Here is a 14,144-nt window from a genome sequence, read left to right as displayed (position 1 = left end):
GCCCAGGTACAGTAATATGGCAGTGAATAAGATGAACACGTGTCCAGGTATTACTACCTGGTGACTGGTTTCTATAAGCAATTATTACTGCAGAACATTTTATTACATAATCCACAATGAGGAATTAAAGAACTTTGATTACATGATGATACATGCAAGTGTTTTGCAGGTTTAATAACCTATAGCAGTGGTCCCCAATCAGTGACTTGTTCAGAAACATTTTGCTCACCCCCCTTGGATCTTGCTCACTGTAGCCTCAAAACAGTAGCTTATTTTTAAATTCTTGGCTTGGGGCAAGTTTTGGCTGCATATACAATTGGTGTACTGCCAAACAGAGCCTCCTGTGGGCTGCCAGTAAACATAGGAGCTACCAATAGTAAACCACAGCATAATTGGCACTCCGGAAACTATTTGTAAACTTGTGGTGTTGTTGTCCAACTTTTTTTTAACATTTGAATGTGGCTCACTGGTAAAAAAAAATGTTTGGGAAACCCCAGACCTATAGCAACCAGCATGTAGCATTGCTAGTTACCTTTTTAAACATAATCATATATTATTGGTTTTGGTTTAGTTTAAATCAAAGTAAAAAGCTGTTGCTGGCATCTTCTTGTGTGTTTGCCAAGTAAAGGCTTGCAGTTAATTTAGTTGTTGCTTGGAACACCTCACATTATTTCTTGCTTTCTGTGCATATAGAGCTCTCTTTTAGTAGCAAAATACAGTACTAATTGAGAAAGGACAAATAAGTATAGTTTTAAGCAGTGGTTCCTTAGTGAATATAACCGGTAGAGCTGTTAAAATCTGAACAAAGAACACATATGCATTAAGCACCTTTCTCTCTGTTTGTTTGCAATTTTATAGCTTGTATATCCCGGGGGGGGGGCAAATGTTAATAGCTTACTTGATACCCCAGACCGGTGCTCCTTTTAGCAAAAAACTGCACCAGCCTGGGGTACTTTTGTATGAGCACCATGGAGTGATCGTCTTCTTCCATTTCTTCATTCTAACATTTGGCACCTCCAGTGATTTTAACTGTCCTACTTTTAGAACAAGGGATGCTCAGAAAAGATGTGGGGCATTTGGAGTATTTAGTTTATTATCATTGAGCTGTTGTAACAACTGACATGTATTCAGCTCTTCACATTATTAGCTAAACACAGATAGGATTTTATTTTCATTTAATATATCTTCAAAGCCCAAACAAGGGTCCTTTAGAAATGTAATTACACATAGACAAAACTGAATGGACTAGGCATTTGTTCTCCCAAAGCTCCTGAACATTAGGTTTATGTGAAGCTAAGAGTACTTGAAAACATTATTTTCTGCCAATTTTGAATGTATTCATTCGTGTAAGGATCCATATTACTGTGGCTGAAAGATATTTCTCATCGTTTATGGTAAAAGTGCATATCTAGACGTCCTAAATAGACAGTGGCCTTTTAGTTATCAGTGGAAAGTGCTTCAGTATGCGAGCGGTATGCCAAGAAAATAAACAGAGATGGAATGTTCTGCATGCACATTTATCTTTGTCTTCACCCTTAATTATATCTCCAACATATTTGGAGATAAGTTTCCTTTTTCTTGCCAAAATTAAACATTTTTCACATCCATACAATCAATATCTCACAATCCTAAAATGAGGGAAGTCCGAAAAGCCTTATCATTAAATTAAATGTCTTCATTTTTAATTTAGGAAATTAAATAAAAAAGAACCATTTTCTTATCAGGGTTATGTGTATAACCTTTTATACCTAGCAGAGGATTTTTTTTTTTTTGTTTTTCAAATAAAAGAATTAAAAATCTTCAGACTAAAAAGTAGTTAATTTATCCAAAATGCTTGGGACCTAAGGGACCTTTCCATAATTTGGATCTTTATACTTCTAGAAGTAATTTAAACATTAAACCAAATAGAATTTTTTTGCTGACTGTATTGATTTAGCTTCTTATTTAGCATCAAGTGCAAAGGTACTGTTTTATTATTACAGAGAAAAAGGAAATTACAGTAGAACCCCCATTTTTCATTTTTCAGGGGAAAATGGTGTAAAATCCAGGAAAATGTGGGACCACAAAACAACAATTAAAAATAAGGGAAAACTTAAAATTAGGTTCTTATAGGGAGATGGGCATCTGCCAAACACCTGTGTATGTAAAATATTTGTGCTATAATACAACTGCATACTAGAGACCCATCTAGCTTATCTAAGATGGGCATTTAATTTCAAGTTCAGCACTTCATTCTCATTGTTTTTTTCTGAGTAGTTTTTTCTGAGTAAATTTTCAAATATTTTCTTTATACTTACTCTTGTTTAAGGTGCTTTTTCTGCTTTCCTCCCATTCCTAGGACACCTTCCTTCCTCACGTTGAGTGTGGAACAATTACACTTATTGGGGCCACCACAGAAAATCCTTCTTTCCAGGTGAATACTGCTCTGTTGAGTCGATGTCGTGTGATTGTCTTGGAGAAACTGTCTGTGGAAGCGATGGAGACTATACTGATGCGAGCAGTAGATTCATTGGGGTTAAAGGTCCTAAAAGACGGAGAGCAGCTTGTTGGAAGCAGCAGCGATGTTTCAGAGTAAGTAACAGCAACTGGCAAGCATTGATACAAAGAAAAAGAGGGGTCTGACCTGTCAAGTATCCAGAATAGGGGAGGGAGCAAAGGGAAGAAGGTGGAGCAGCCACCTGTGACAGTGAAACTGTGATTAATCTTAATGGACCTAAATAAGCATGCATTAATTGATTTAACCGAGAACATATTTGTGAAGTAAATGTTAATTAAGCAGATCTAATGCAGTCTGCTTCACAAAAATAAATATTATTTTGTATACAATATATTGAGTGAAATGTAATTTGAATGCTAACTGGAAATAAAAAAAAAATCTAATTTCAGACTGCTCACTATAGACCGTTAATTGGGGAAAAGATTTTGTTTTTAAGGTCTTTTTATCCTGGATTGAAACGTTGTCCTGTAACCAGACAGTAAGTAGAGTTGCCCCCCCCCCATACAGACTGAAATAAAACAGCTGGGGATGGCTGTACAAATGTGTTGTTTTGGAAACATTGAGGCACTAAATGTTACTGCATGCGAAGCATCAGATTACTGGGGGTTTTTCCTAGGAGGGATTTCCTCAGTTCTTTCAGTCTATTTTAATGCTAAACAAATATAATTTTTTTTTATGTAGGTAATATATTACTAGTTTTCTTTGTATATGTAATGCAGACAGGTTATGCATCAGGATAGTATTTTAAACTACATCCAGTTGCGTTTCATGGAGCAGTAACATCCGATTATTAAAGGAAGTTATTAAAAGAAGATGTCATTCTTGTGATTTCAGACTTAACAGGATATTTTTCCAGTGACAAGGGAAAGATAATTTCTTGCAGTTCAGGTTGTCTGAGGGAGGGTTTATGTTATGACCTATTGCGCCCATCCGAATAGCATATAAGGAGCCTGTGTCTATACTCTCCATCAGAAGAAATCTAAAATAAAAACTATGGAGCATTGGAACATTTTGGCTCATAAGCCACACAGTAAGGCCATGCAACCTGTTCTGGATATACTTTACTTTGTAGAATATCATTACTAATGTTTTATAGTATTGTTTGTCATAAAGTCTTTTCTGACTGTGCCATTTGGATGTTCCCTTTACACATCACCTATGGATTCCTAACTAGTGCTCCTAACTAGTGCTGTTAATATTACTAAACAAGTACTAAAGAACACTGAGTGGCAGAAGAATATTCCAATAACTCCCTCCGTCCCAATACAGAGATAATGGACTTTTTTTAAGAATCTCTTTTGCCAGAAATTTTAATAGAATTTAAACCCATTGATGTTGAAATGATGTAAGCATATTCTGTTGCTTCTTTACTTTATATTCAATTTCTCTTTATAGCAGTTTGCTATATTTGCATTTTAGATTGCTAATAGGATTTTGAGATTCAGCAGTCCAAGATTTAACTGCATACAGGAAGAGAGAAAGTGCATAGACAGGACATTCTGGTTCTTCAAAAAGAGCTGTGCCTGCTATAAGCTGTCTAAAAGTGTCTAAAACTGCTAATATCTCAGAAACCAATGAAAAAATAAATCGAATGTATTACAAAAGTGCTCAGAAGATCAATGAGCACTTTTTTATTGCAATTATTTTTGGGGGTGTTTAGATCCTTTTTAGAGAGATACTGCCATGGGAAAATATTTTTTTCTCCCAAAACACATAACCAGAAATCCTGAAGCAGAATACTACAGTGAAATCTAGTTTTCAAAAGAAAAAATATTTTTTTAAATTTCAAAATGTAACATAAGGCTAGTAATTTTCTTTGCCTTCAGCCATGTGAGCTGTGTTTTGGTAAGCTTCAGTCATTCTTTCCTGCTGCACTGCAAGTATGAGTGATGGGGGAAAAAAGGATCTTTATCATCATACAGGTATACTGTATTTCATTGCATGATACTGTTTTTGTATGTTTTTATTAGTTGTATTTATATGCACTTCTGTGAATGCATGAGGGAATTCTAAACAATAGATTATAACCATTTTGCAATGTGTTAATGAATATAATGTTGCAACATAAAGGGGCAGATCGAGTAGCTTAACTATACAATTATAATTAATTATCATAATTTATGTGCTAGTACTCTCTCAGTATAGCATTGGAATACTCAAGTCTGGGTTGAAAAAGACCATGCAGCTGCAGTGTTTTCACATAAAAAGTCAAATCTTAATTGGGCTGTTCAAAAGAAATAATATGCCATCAGTGAGTGGGATTAGTTTGATATTTTTCACACCCTGAGGTGCTTAATCATAGACCAGTATCATTCCCTACACTACAGTCTTGCAGGCTGGCTTTTTTCCAAATAAATACTTTTCCAAGGGAGAGAGATTTCCCAGGCAATATAAATTAGTAGGAATTACGATACCTACATTTTGGTACATTTTGCTGGTTTGTGGGTGCTACTGCCACATAGATTTTGTGATAGTAATATTGCTGAATTATTAGTACTGTAACATGAATCCTTGTTTGAATTTAGGTAACTACTCCCTGTCTTAAAGGGCACCAATCATAACTAAAAGCATTTACTAAGTAAATACACTATGTGAAAGTTCAAGAAATCCGATTTTTTAAACAGTTAAGAGTTGTTTGTATAAATTATCAGCTCACAATACCTTCTACAAGATCTCCCCTATCTCCACTGCAGTTCTACAGATGTTATATAATTATAATTTCCACTCTCCAATTTTAGTTGTTATCTTTATAATAGCACAGGTATGGGATCTGTTATTCAGAAACCCATTATCCAGAAAGCACTGAATTAATTAATTCTTATTGGAGGAAAAACAAACTTGTGCTTGTGCTTATTTAATGTTTAAATGACTTTTTAGCAGACTTAAGCTATGGAGATCCAAATTGCAGAAAGTCCCGAGCATCCTGGGTAACCAGTCAAATGATGAAAAGTTTAATAACCTAAGCAGTATTATGTTATAGATGTGTGGAAAATTTTAGACTGAAAAAGGAAAATTTGTTAATGTGAAGCAATTTTAATAACTTAATACAGAGGTAAATATTTCTCTAATTAGATTAAAATTCAGATTCTCCTTGTATGTGATGGTAAAATTGTAATTATATGCACAAACATTCTTTTCATGGTAATCCTAGTAAACTGCTTATAAAGGTATTATGAAGTGCAAAGTTCATCCACTGCTGTTCAACTTGATATATGTTGTTATTTTGGAAACTGCCAGACTGTTGCCAAGTCTGAAATGGACAGAGAACTTTGCAACTGTCTGCCAGTTTCCAAAACCATTTGTTGGCAAAATGAAAGTATCTGCACAGACACAAGTGTAAAGTTCTGAATTTTGTCATTAGTGTTGGCAAATGTATTAACGGTAAGGTATCAGAGGACTGTAGCTAATATGTAAGCCAAAATACAAAAATACATTTATCCGTTTAAGCTTATTTTACCTGACGAATTGAATAACTATTAAAGGACCATTAACATCAAAAATTTTTACAAAAAAATTAGTTCGAATAGAACGAAAAAAATCCACTAAGACAAATTAAAATTTAAAATAGCAAAGCCTTTATTAAGAAATAACTTACAGAAACTCCACTTCCGCTCCTCTTCAGAAAAGGCGTCAGGGCGACCATCCGTCCTGCGGCGCTCGATTTCTCCTCCCTGACTATTCACTGAGATCATGTCCTCTGCCCCGATCTCCTTCATCCTCCTCCCCGGAGCAGCAGTAGGAAGGCGATGTCAGCAGGCTCCCCATTGAAGTGAACCAGCTGGGCGATTGCGCTTGGGACTGAGCATGATTATACGGAGCTGGGCAGATACCAATGCTGGGGAGACCGTACAGACCGCTGGGGAGACCCAACCCAGCCTTCTCCTGCCTCATTCCCTGTCTCTCTCATTCCATTTACCGGCCGCTTCTCCCCCATTCACTGACTCTTTCCAGTCTGCGCAAACTTGCATCCAACCCTAAGCTCCCCATAGACGCGACGATTCTTCTTGCCGAACGACCGATTTTAGGGAAGCCCTACCAATCCTTCGAAATTATAGTGCGGTTAGTGGGATTCGAACGATCGTACATCTTACGATTTTTCGGCCGACATCTGTCAGGAAATTGATCGGTCGGTCCCAGTGCAATCTATCTATGTTTGCAGGGCCAAGCAGGCAGCTCCCGTTTGTTTTCCTGGCAAATTGGTCTTTTTAGTTGATGGTCAATTCGTACGATTGTTCTGAGAAGATCGTGGTCTCACGATCAGGATCTGATCTTTTAAAAATCTCAACATCTATGGCCAGCTAGCCGGCAACCCCAGGAGGAAGGGCTTCTCTTGGTGAGCCGTGCTGCTCACCCCCCCCCCCCCGCATGCAGCTGCTGCTCCCTCTGTGAAACCGTGTCCGCCAAATAAAAGGTCCCGTGGGCTGTTGAAGGCAGCTCCGGTGTAGGCTGCATGTGGTGCCAGGGCGGAGGTGGGGTACCCAGCTTGGGAGGTGAAAGCCGAGGTCTGCCCTGGGGGGACAAATCGTGGGGTCCACTGGCCCCGGCTCCCCCATTTGGACCGGCTCCACCGCTGCCCCCGGGGGAGGGAGCAGCCGGTCCAAACAGTATGCCCGTTATGTCCGTTGTTTAGGTTATGTCCGTGATACCCGTTATTTAGGTTATGTCCGTTATGTCTCTTATTTAGGCTATGGTACATTACAGCAGGGTGGTCCCAATTTGTCGCATCTCACAAAATCAAATGCTCTTGCATGACAAGAATTTGTGTGTCAGATAAAGTCTGACCCACAAAGTCTGATCAAAATCTCCTATGTATTGTAGCCGTAATGCCAGGGGCACACAGAGTGGATCTGCTGTTGCACAGTCTTCCCTGTAGCTCCACTGACACGGCGTCTTCCTGTGTGGAGCTGCACAGAGTGGATTTTTAGAGACAAATTAAAGCATAATAGTGAGATTTCACCCTTTAATAAAATATAAGTAAACTGTAATCAAAATTCTCTGTAGTGTATAACCAGTATTTATGTTGTTTTTGTCCAGAATATACCTAGTTACCTAGTTAATTGGGTTGGGAGAAAGACAAAGGTCCATCAAATTCATTTCTTGTCAATAAACCCAGTTATTAGCATCAGGAAAAAGAAAGATATCGGTTACAATGCCAATGTGGTTGGAGAAATACAAAGGTCCATCAAGTTCAACTCTTTCCAATGAACTCCGTCCTTATCATCAGTAAAAACAGCTGTTACAATGCCAATCCCATAGTGGTATGTAAGTAGATCACATCCAGTTCTACCCCATAGTGACTGGGCTACAATCAAACCTATGGTATTTTTATTCAGGTGCCATTTATTCTAGTGCTGTGTCACTAAAAAAGTTACATTTATAATACTGTAAGTTAAATGTATCAATATTTAAGATTATTAAAAACTCTCATGTGGTTTGTCCATTGTGCTAGTTACATTGCAAAGAGCAAGGAGATGCCCTAAATTCATACCTTTCTGGGCTACCTGTAATTCACAGAACAGAACTGGGTGCCTGTTAACTGGTATTTTTGGAGCTTTCTATGGATTTTGATATCCTATATAAATTTCTATATGTTAATCACATTCTACTTCCTACTAGATCCTACAATTGCAAGGTAACGGAAATTTGACTCTCTACCAGTCGTTCCCTGCATCACACAAGGTTTTGCAGACAAAAAATACAGTATAGCTACTGAAGCCAAATGTTTTGCTGCCTATGATAGAGTGACTTGGGACATGTGAAAGCAACTGGTGTTAAAGAAATCTGGATAGTATATCCTTATTTAATAGATACAGTGTCCATAACACACAAATCAGTACTTGATATTTAGCTGTAATGTGACACTTTGAGGATTTGTGATAATTGGGAACAAGCAGTCTGCAATACAGTAATTTTGTTTACGATGAGTTTTTAGTTTCTCATATCTGAAGCTGGAATACATTTGGTCCTTTCCTTCCCCAAACTCTGCTCCAATCCTGTTTTTGTTGTACAACTCGTGACTTTGTATTTCAAAAAAATGTAATCTAAAACAAATAGAAGCCTTCAGTTAAATGACCTCATGAAATCGAGATGAGCCAACTGTGGTGTATATATATATATATATATATATATATATGTGTGTGTGTGTGTATTCTTTTTAAAATGTTTCTCTGTCATGACATAAAGACTTGCACAGACAAACAGTTTTATCTTATCTTAAGAGAGAAGAGAGAGAAATGTTAGCTATGCTGTTCCTAAAGTGCCAGAACAGGACTATTTTTATGATTCTATATGGAATCCACTTGAAAAGTTATGACTTTTCTATTTTGGCCTCAGCACAATCACATCGGTATTAAGAACATTGAATTATAGTATATTATCAAGGCAGGATAAAGCATGACACTATGCGTTCATGTACTGTTTATAATCAAAACCAATTACTGTTTAAATGTATAGTTAAGTGTAACATGGAAGGCAATACAATTAAAAATAGAGAACAGATTAAACTTTATATTGCTTGTATTGGTAACAATGTTTATCTGTGCCATACATTATCCATTATGCTTGAGTACTTGGTTATATGCAATAACATTTGTAGTACTGCTTAAAGGAGAACTAAAGCTTAAGTAAAAAAGTAGGCTAGAAATGTACATTATGTTGTGAGCTTCTGTACCAGCCCAAGGCAACCACAACCCTTTAGCAGGGAAGATCTGTGTCTCCAGAGATGCCCCAGTAACTACCCCATCTTTTCTGCTGATTCACTGTACATGTGCTGTACTGATGTCACTTACTGAGCTCCGGGACCCCTCAAAATATACTATACATATAGAATATAAATGTCACAAGGCTGATTAGTAATTAAGAGATAATTACTACATGACAGCACAGAATCCAGTGCAGCTAGCTTAAGAATTTAATTATCAGCCTTGGAGCATCAGTTTATAATACAAACAAACATCATTTTCTGCTTGATAATTTGTAATGACCCCTAAGCTTAGCTTCTCAACAGCTGTTCAGATCCCACTGAGCATGTGGGTGTCACAGACACTTTCCAAGTTGGTAACCCCCTGTGACAAGTTTGAAGTCCTGGATCATTGCTGCTATATAGAAGCTGAAACTTTAGGCTGGTGCAATAAGTTCAGTATATAAAATGACATTTTTATCCATATTAATTTTTAGGGTTTAGTTGTCCTTTAAATTGCTAGCTTTAGACTACTGTTACCATTAGACTACTGTTACCAGTAAATGTTTCAGCCAAACGAAATGCAGATGCACACCTGTTCCCTCTTTTCACGGTGCATGGAACATAGGAGGACGGCACCTCCAAAAAATGGTAAATAAGTAGAATGAATCCAGCACACGAAATCTGCTCAAGGGTTATTACCCGTGTTTAATGCCAAGCCAAACAGGTTACAACGTTTCGGGGGCGTACCCCTTCGTCAGGTGATCTGTGCCTCCCACCTCCACCATTAAATAAGTAAAAAATCTTAAACACCACCCACATGGTAAGAAAATTTACATATCAATCAGGAACAATCAAAAGGATTCCTTGGATTATAATAAAAGTCCAGAGTCCATCCAATAATAAAGATATCCATTATTCAAGGTAAAGTCCAAACACCTGAAAAGTTTGAAAACATTTTGTTCACACAATATTTTGTTACAAGAAAATCTTTTCTCAAATTAAAAAACATACTCAAAAAAATTATTTTAAACAATATAGGAAAGAATTAATCATACCTTTCCTTTTCTAACGAAAAAATTATCAACTTAGGAGAATCTGTAGAAAGATGGAAACAAATTAGCAACATAATTTCAAACCGAATGGTACATTGTTACAAATAAGATCTCAGGCTAAACTCCTCATTTAACCCCCTCGGTGTTTGAGTTTGCAGCAGCCATATCCAGTAAGCCTCACGTTGTGCCAATCTTATCTTTAGATTTTGGTTCGATGTATGTATTTATTCTAGCACCTGCCATCTTAGTTGTGATGTCCTATGGCCTGCTTCAAAAAAATGTTGGTATAAAAAAGTTTCTTGCTTCTTCTTTTTATCACTAATTCCCTTAAAGACACTTTCCAAGTTGGTGACCCCCTGTGACAAGTTTGAAGTCCTGGATCATTGCTGCTATATAGAAGCTGAAACTTTAGGCTGGTGCAATAAGTTCAGTATATAAAATGACATTTTTATCCATATTAATTTTTAGGGTTTAGTTGTCCTTTAAATTGCTATCTTTAGACTACTGTTACCATTAACACATTAACACTTTTCTTGAGAGTCCAGTAAATGTTTACCACATTTGTTTATCAGTGCAGATACATGTGTTCTTTGAGCAGTTAATCGCCATTCTTTTCTTTGGAGTGTTCGAGTTCAGTAGAGGCACTGCCACCTCCAAATTTATAATCCCTGATTGCAAGTTGGGGATAAGCTTTCTGGCAGTTTTATTCCACTCTGAAATGATATTATGGAGTTGTGAAAATAAGATTTTTTTTAAGTAAAACCATGGTTTCCCCTGGTAAATACTCTGACAAGAAAAAATTATTTTTGGATCTGGCTTGAAATGTATAGTTTTCCATGTGCATTTTTTGTTCAATAGGTTTAATGTTTGTATATGTTACAAATAGTGATGGATGCTTGCAAGCCTGTCTGCCTGTAGGATGATATTGCCCCTTTTACATCTGCATGTTGTATCTCTAAAATAAGTATGTAGTGTAATAATATGTAAATAAATTTCTCCAAGACAGGTGCTTGTATAAAGCTCCAAATGGATTCACCACTGCCTGACCTGCTTTTGCTCTCTGTTCTTTTCATATAAATGAAGAGGAAAGAGTACTCTTCTGCTTAGTCCTACCTTTCCAGTGCATAAGTAGCAGGAATGGCTTATTTCAAATGAATATTACAAAAAATGAGAAATGATTATCAGACAGAACAGGATGCTCTTTGCCAATTAACAAATGACATCGGCCTGTAGCATGTAGTATTACGTACTTGGACTGGGAGCCACCTGTGAATGCAGGGTAGCACTGTCAGTGTTTGAACCATATGGTGATGTGGCTAACGATATAATTAAAGGTGTAGAGAGAGAAATTCTGAGACAATTTACAATTGGTCTTCATTTTTTATTATTTGTGTTTTTTTAGTTATTTCGCTTTTTATTCAGCAGCTCTCCAGTTTGCTATTTCAGCAATCTGGTTGCTAGGCTCCAAATTACCCTAGCAACCATGCATTGATTTAAGACTGGAATATGAATAGGAGAGGGCCTGAATAGAAAAATCGGTAATAAAGTAGCAATAAGAATAAATATGTAGCCTTACAGAGCATTTGTTTTTAGATTTGGTCAGTGACCCCCAATTGAAAGCTGGAAAGAGTCAAATAATTTAAAAAAGTATAAAAAAATAAATAATGGAAGCCAATTGAAAAGTTGCTTAGAATTGGCCATTCTATAATATACAAAAAGTTAACCTAAAGGTGAAAGTATGCCTTTTTAAACTTACTTACTTTAGAGCAGTGGGCGACGAGGAAATTTGTCGTCCATGACTGGGAGTGACAAATCTCCCGAAAATGTGTCTCCATTGGAAATAACAAATCGCCGGCAGTAAAACAAACATATTCTAAAGTTGCATGAAGTTGCCTTTGGAGGAAACTTCAGGCAACTTCGTAATATGTTGGTTTTACCACCAGAGATTTCAGTTATTTCCAATTGCGATATGTTGCTCTCAGGCGACAAATCACCTAGTCGGCCGATGCCCTTAGGTGTGGCTCAGATCTATGTGAAATTTTGATTTAGTATATATATATATATATATATATATATATATATCTATATCTATATCTATATATATCTCTGTATGCTTTTAAATATATTTAATTCTAAAACTCTCATACAGATGACAAAACAATTCCTGCTGCTGTTTTCATTTTAATCTGGAAAAGGAAGTGATTTCTTTAATGGGTATGTGAGGGTATATAATTCTGACAATTGAACACTCTAGCACTAACTCAGAATGGAAAGCATAACATAAACTGTATATAAAAAAATAACATGCCCTGATTTAATTTCTTCTCTATATTTTGAGTTTATAGCAGTTTAGTAGTTTGTTCACAAAGACGTTTACCCCCCCCCCCTTCTCTGATCTTGAACCTGCCAGCTATAAAGTCTTTTGTGGATGTAATAGTTTAGGGTTTAATTACTGTTAATGCGTATTACTATTAATGCTTATTTAGGGAAGACCCCGGGATTGTGTTAATCCTTTCCCCCCACCCGCAGGAGTCTGAAGTTGACAGCATGTCATTTTTTATGGCATCAAGTTGACTTTTGGCATCAAGTAGAATGTTGCAGCGTTGTTACAAGTTAAATGGGGCGTTTCAGTAGATTCCATTACAATATGAGCAATAAACATGGGCCTTTTATTGAGCAGCTGCCAGAACTGTGTCCCTAGACAGAACATGGTTATATTTGTCCCTACACTGACGCATGTTGGAGACTTTCCATCTGCTCCATTTTCTCTGTGTTGTGGTTAAGGGAGAGCATTGCTGTGGTACCTTGTTTTTTTAACATGCTGTTGTTACCCAATAATGGGGTAGGATGCACAGGAAACAGACCACCTGGCACTAGCAATCGCTCTAAGCGCTGCTGTGCCATCTGTATTCATGTGCCAGATATTGCTTTTATAATTATTTACATATTATTTACATATTTCCCACCATTAAAAATTAGTGTAATTTACTTTCACTATATAAATAAAAGATGATACAAGCTGTTGCTCTGCATTTTTCAGCTGCGACATTAAGGGGGTTATTTATCAAAGGTCGAGCTTGTTAAGTTTGTGAGGTGTTTTATACCTCGAATAAACTCACAACTGGAATGTTTACTTAATTATGAAAAAACTTGAATTAAAAAAAAACTCGAATCCGTGCATTCGGAGGAAACCCCAAATACTATAATTTATTGAGTATTCGGTGAAAAAAAACCCTCAAAGTGCACCCCCCACGAAAAAACCCAAACATCACGAAGGCTACAAACGGCTTCAAATGGCTTTAGATGGTATATTTTTGGATTAAAGATATTTCCGGCTTCAGGACATAAATCCCGAAAATCCCTCTAAAACTCAAACCTTTTGGGTGAAAAAACAACTTAACCTTTGATAAACAACCCCCCTAAATATGTTTTTCCCCCTCATTGGCTAGAAGAAGCATCCTTTTTTGCCAAAACAATGAATACATGTTAACAGGTGCAGATGGCAATTGGTGATGTACTTGTAACTTTTTGTGGGGTTTTTTTTTACCACTTATATGCTAGTTTATTTAAGACTAAGTCAAACTTAATAGTTGAGTTTGATATTTTTCCTGGGAAAAAGTGGCAAGTTGGCAAGAATCCATTGTTTCATTGATTTTCAATGAGGCTGAAAAACTTGAATGTTTAATGAACTGGGAAAATGAATACATTGCTTCAGACAATTCCCATTGACTTCTAGAAAAGCTCGCCAGCTCTTACTTTTTTCTAGCAACTTTTCACTTTTTTTCTGTAATAAAGCCTGACTATTTGAAGTTTTGGAAAATACTTGTACAAGTATCCATGTTCACTTTTTTTAATGAGAACCTTCAACATATGGCATTCAGACCTCTTTTTAATTGATTAAGGGATGAGTGGT

At 36.7% G+C, this 14,144-nt stretch overlaps 2 protein-coding genes across 2 annotated transcripts in view; one reads left to right on the top strand and one right to left on the bottom strand.

Annotated features, from left to right (window-relative positions):
• The window catches only part of mylk4.L (myosin light chain kinase family member 4 L homeolog), a 97,315-nt gene extending 94,936 nt beyond the window's left edge, over positions 1-2,379 (bottom strand). The window contains exon 1 of the mRNA XM_041566264.1: positions 2,298-2,379. Coding sequence (XP_041422198.1) covers positions 2,298-2,332 — 35 coding nt within the window. The 5' untranslated portion in view covers positions 2,333-2,379. The remainder of the gene's footprint in view (positions 1-2,297) is intronic.
• wrnip1.L (Werner helicase interacting protein 1 L homeolog) overlaps positions 1-14,144 on the top strand; it is a 41,965-nt gene that overhangs the window by 6,154 nt on the left and 21,667 nt on the right. The window contains 1 exon segment of the mRNA NM_001095718.1: positions 2,339-2,571. Within this exon segment, the coding sequence (NP_001089187.1) occupies positions 2,339-2,571 (233 nt within the window).

The sequence above is a fragment of the Xenopus laevis genome, chromosome 6L, assembly GCF_017654675.1.
Source record: "Xenopus laevis strain J_2021 chromosome 6L, Xenopus_laevis_v10.1, whole genome shotgun sequence".
Lineage (NCBI taxonomy): Eukaryota > Metazoa > Chordata > Amphibia > Anura > Pipidae > Xenopus > Xenopus laevis.
This window is presented reverse-complemented; position numbering and strand designations above follow the sequence as displayed.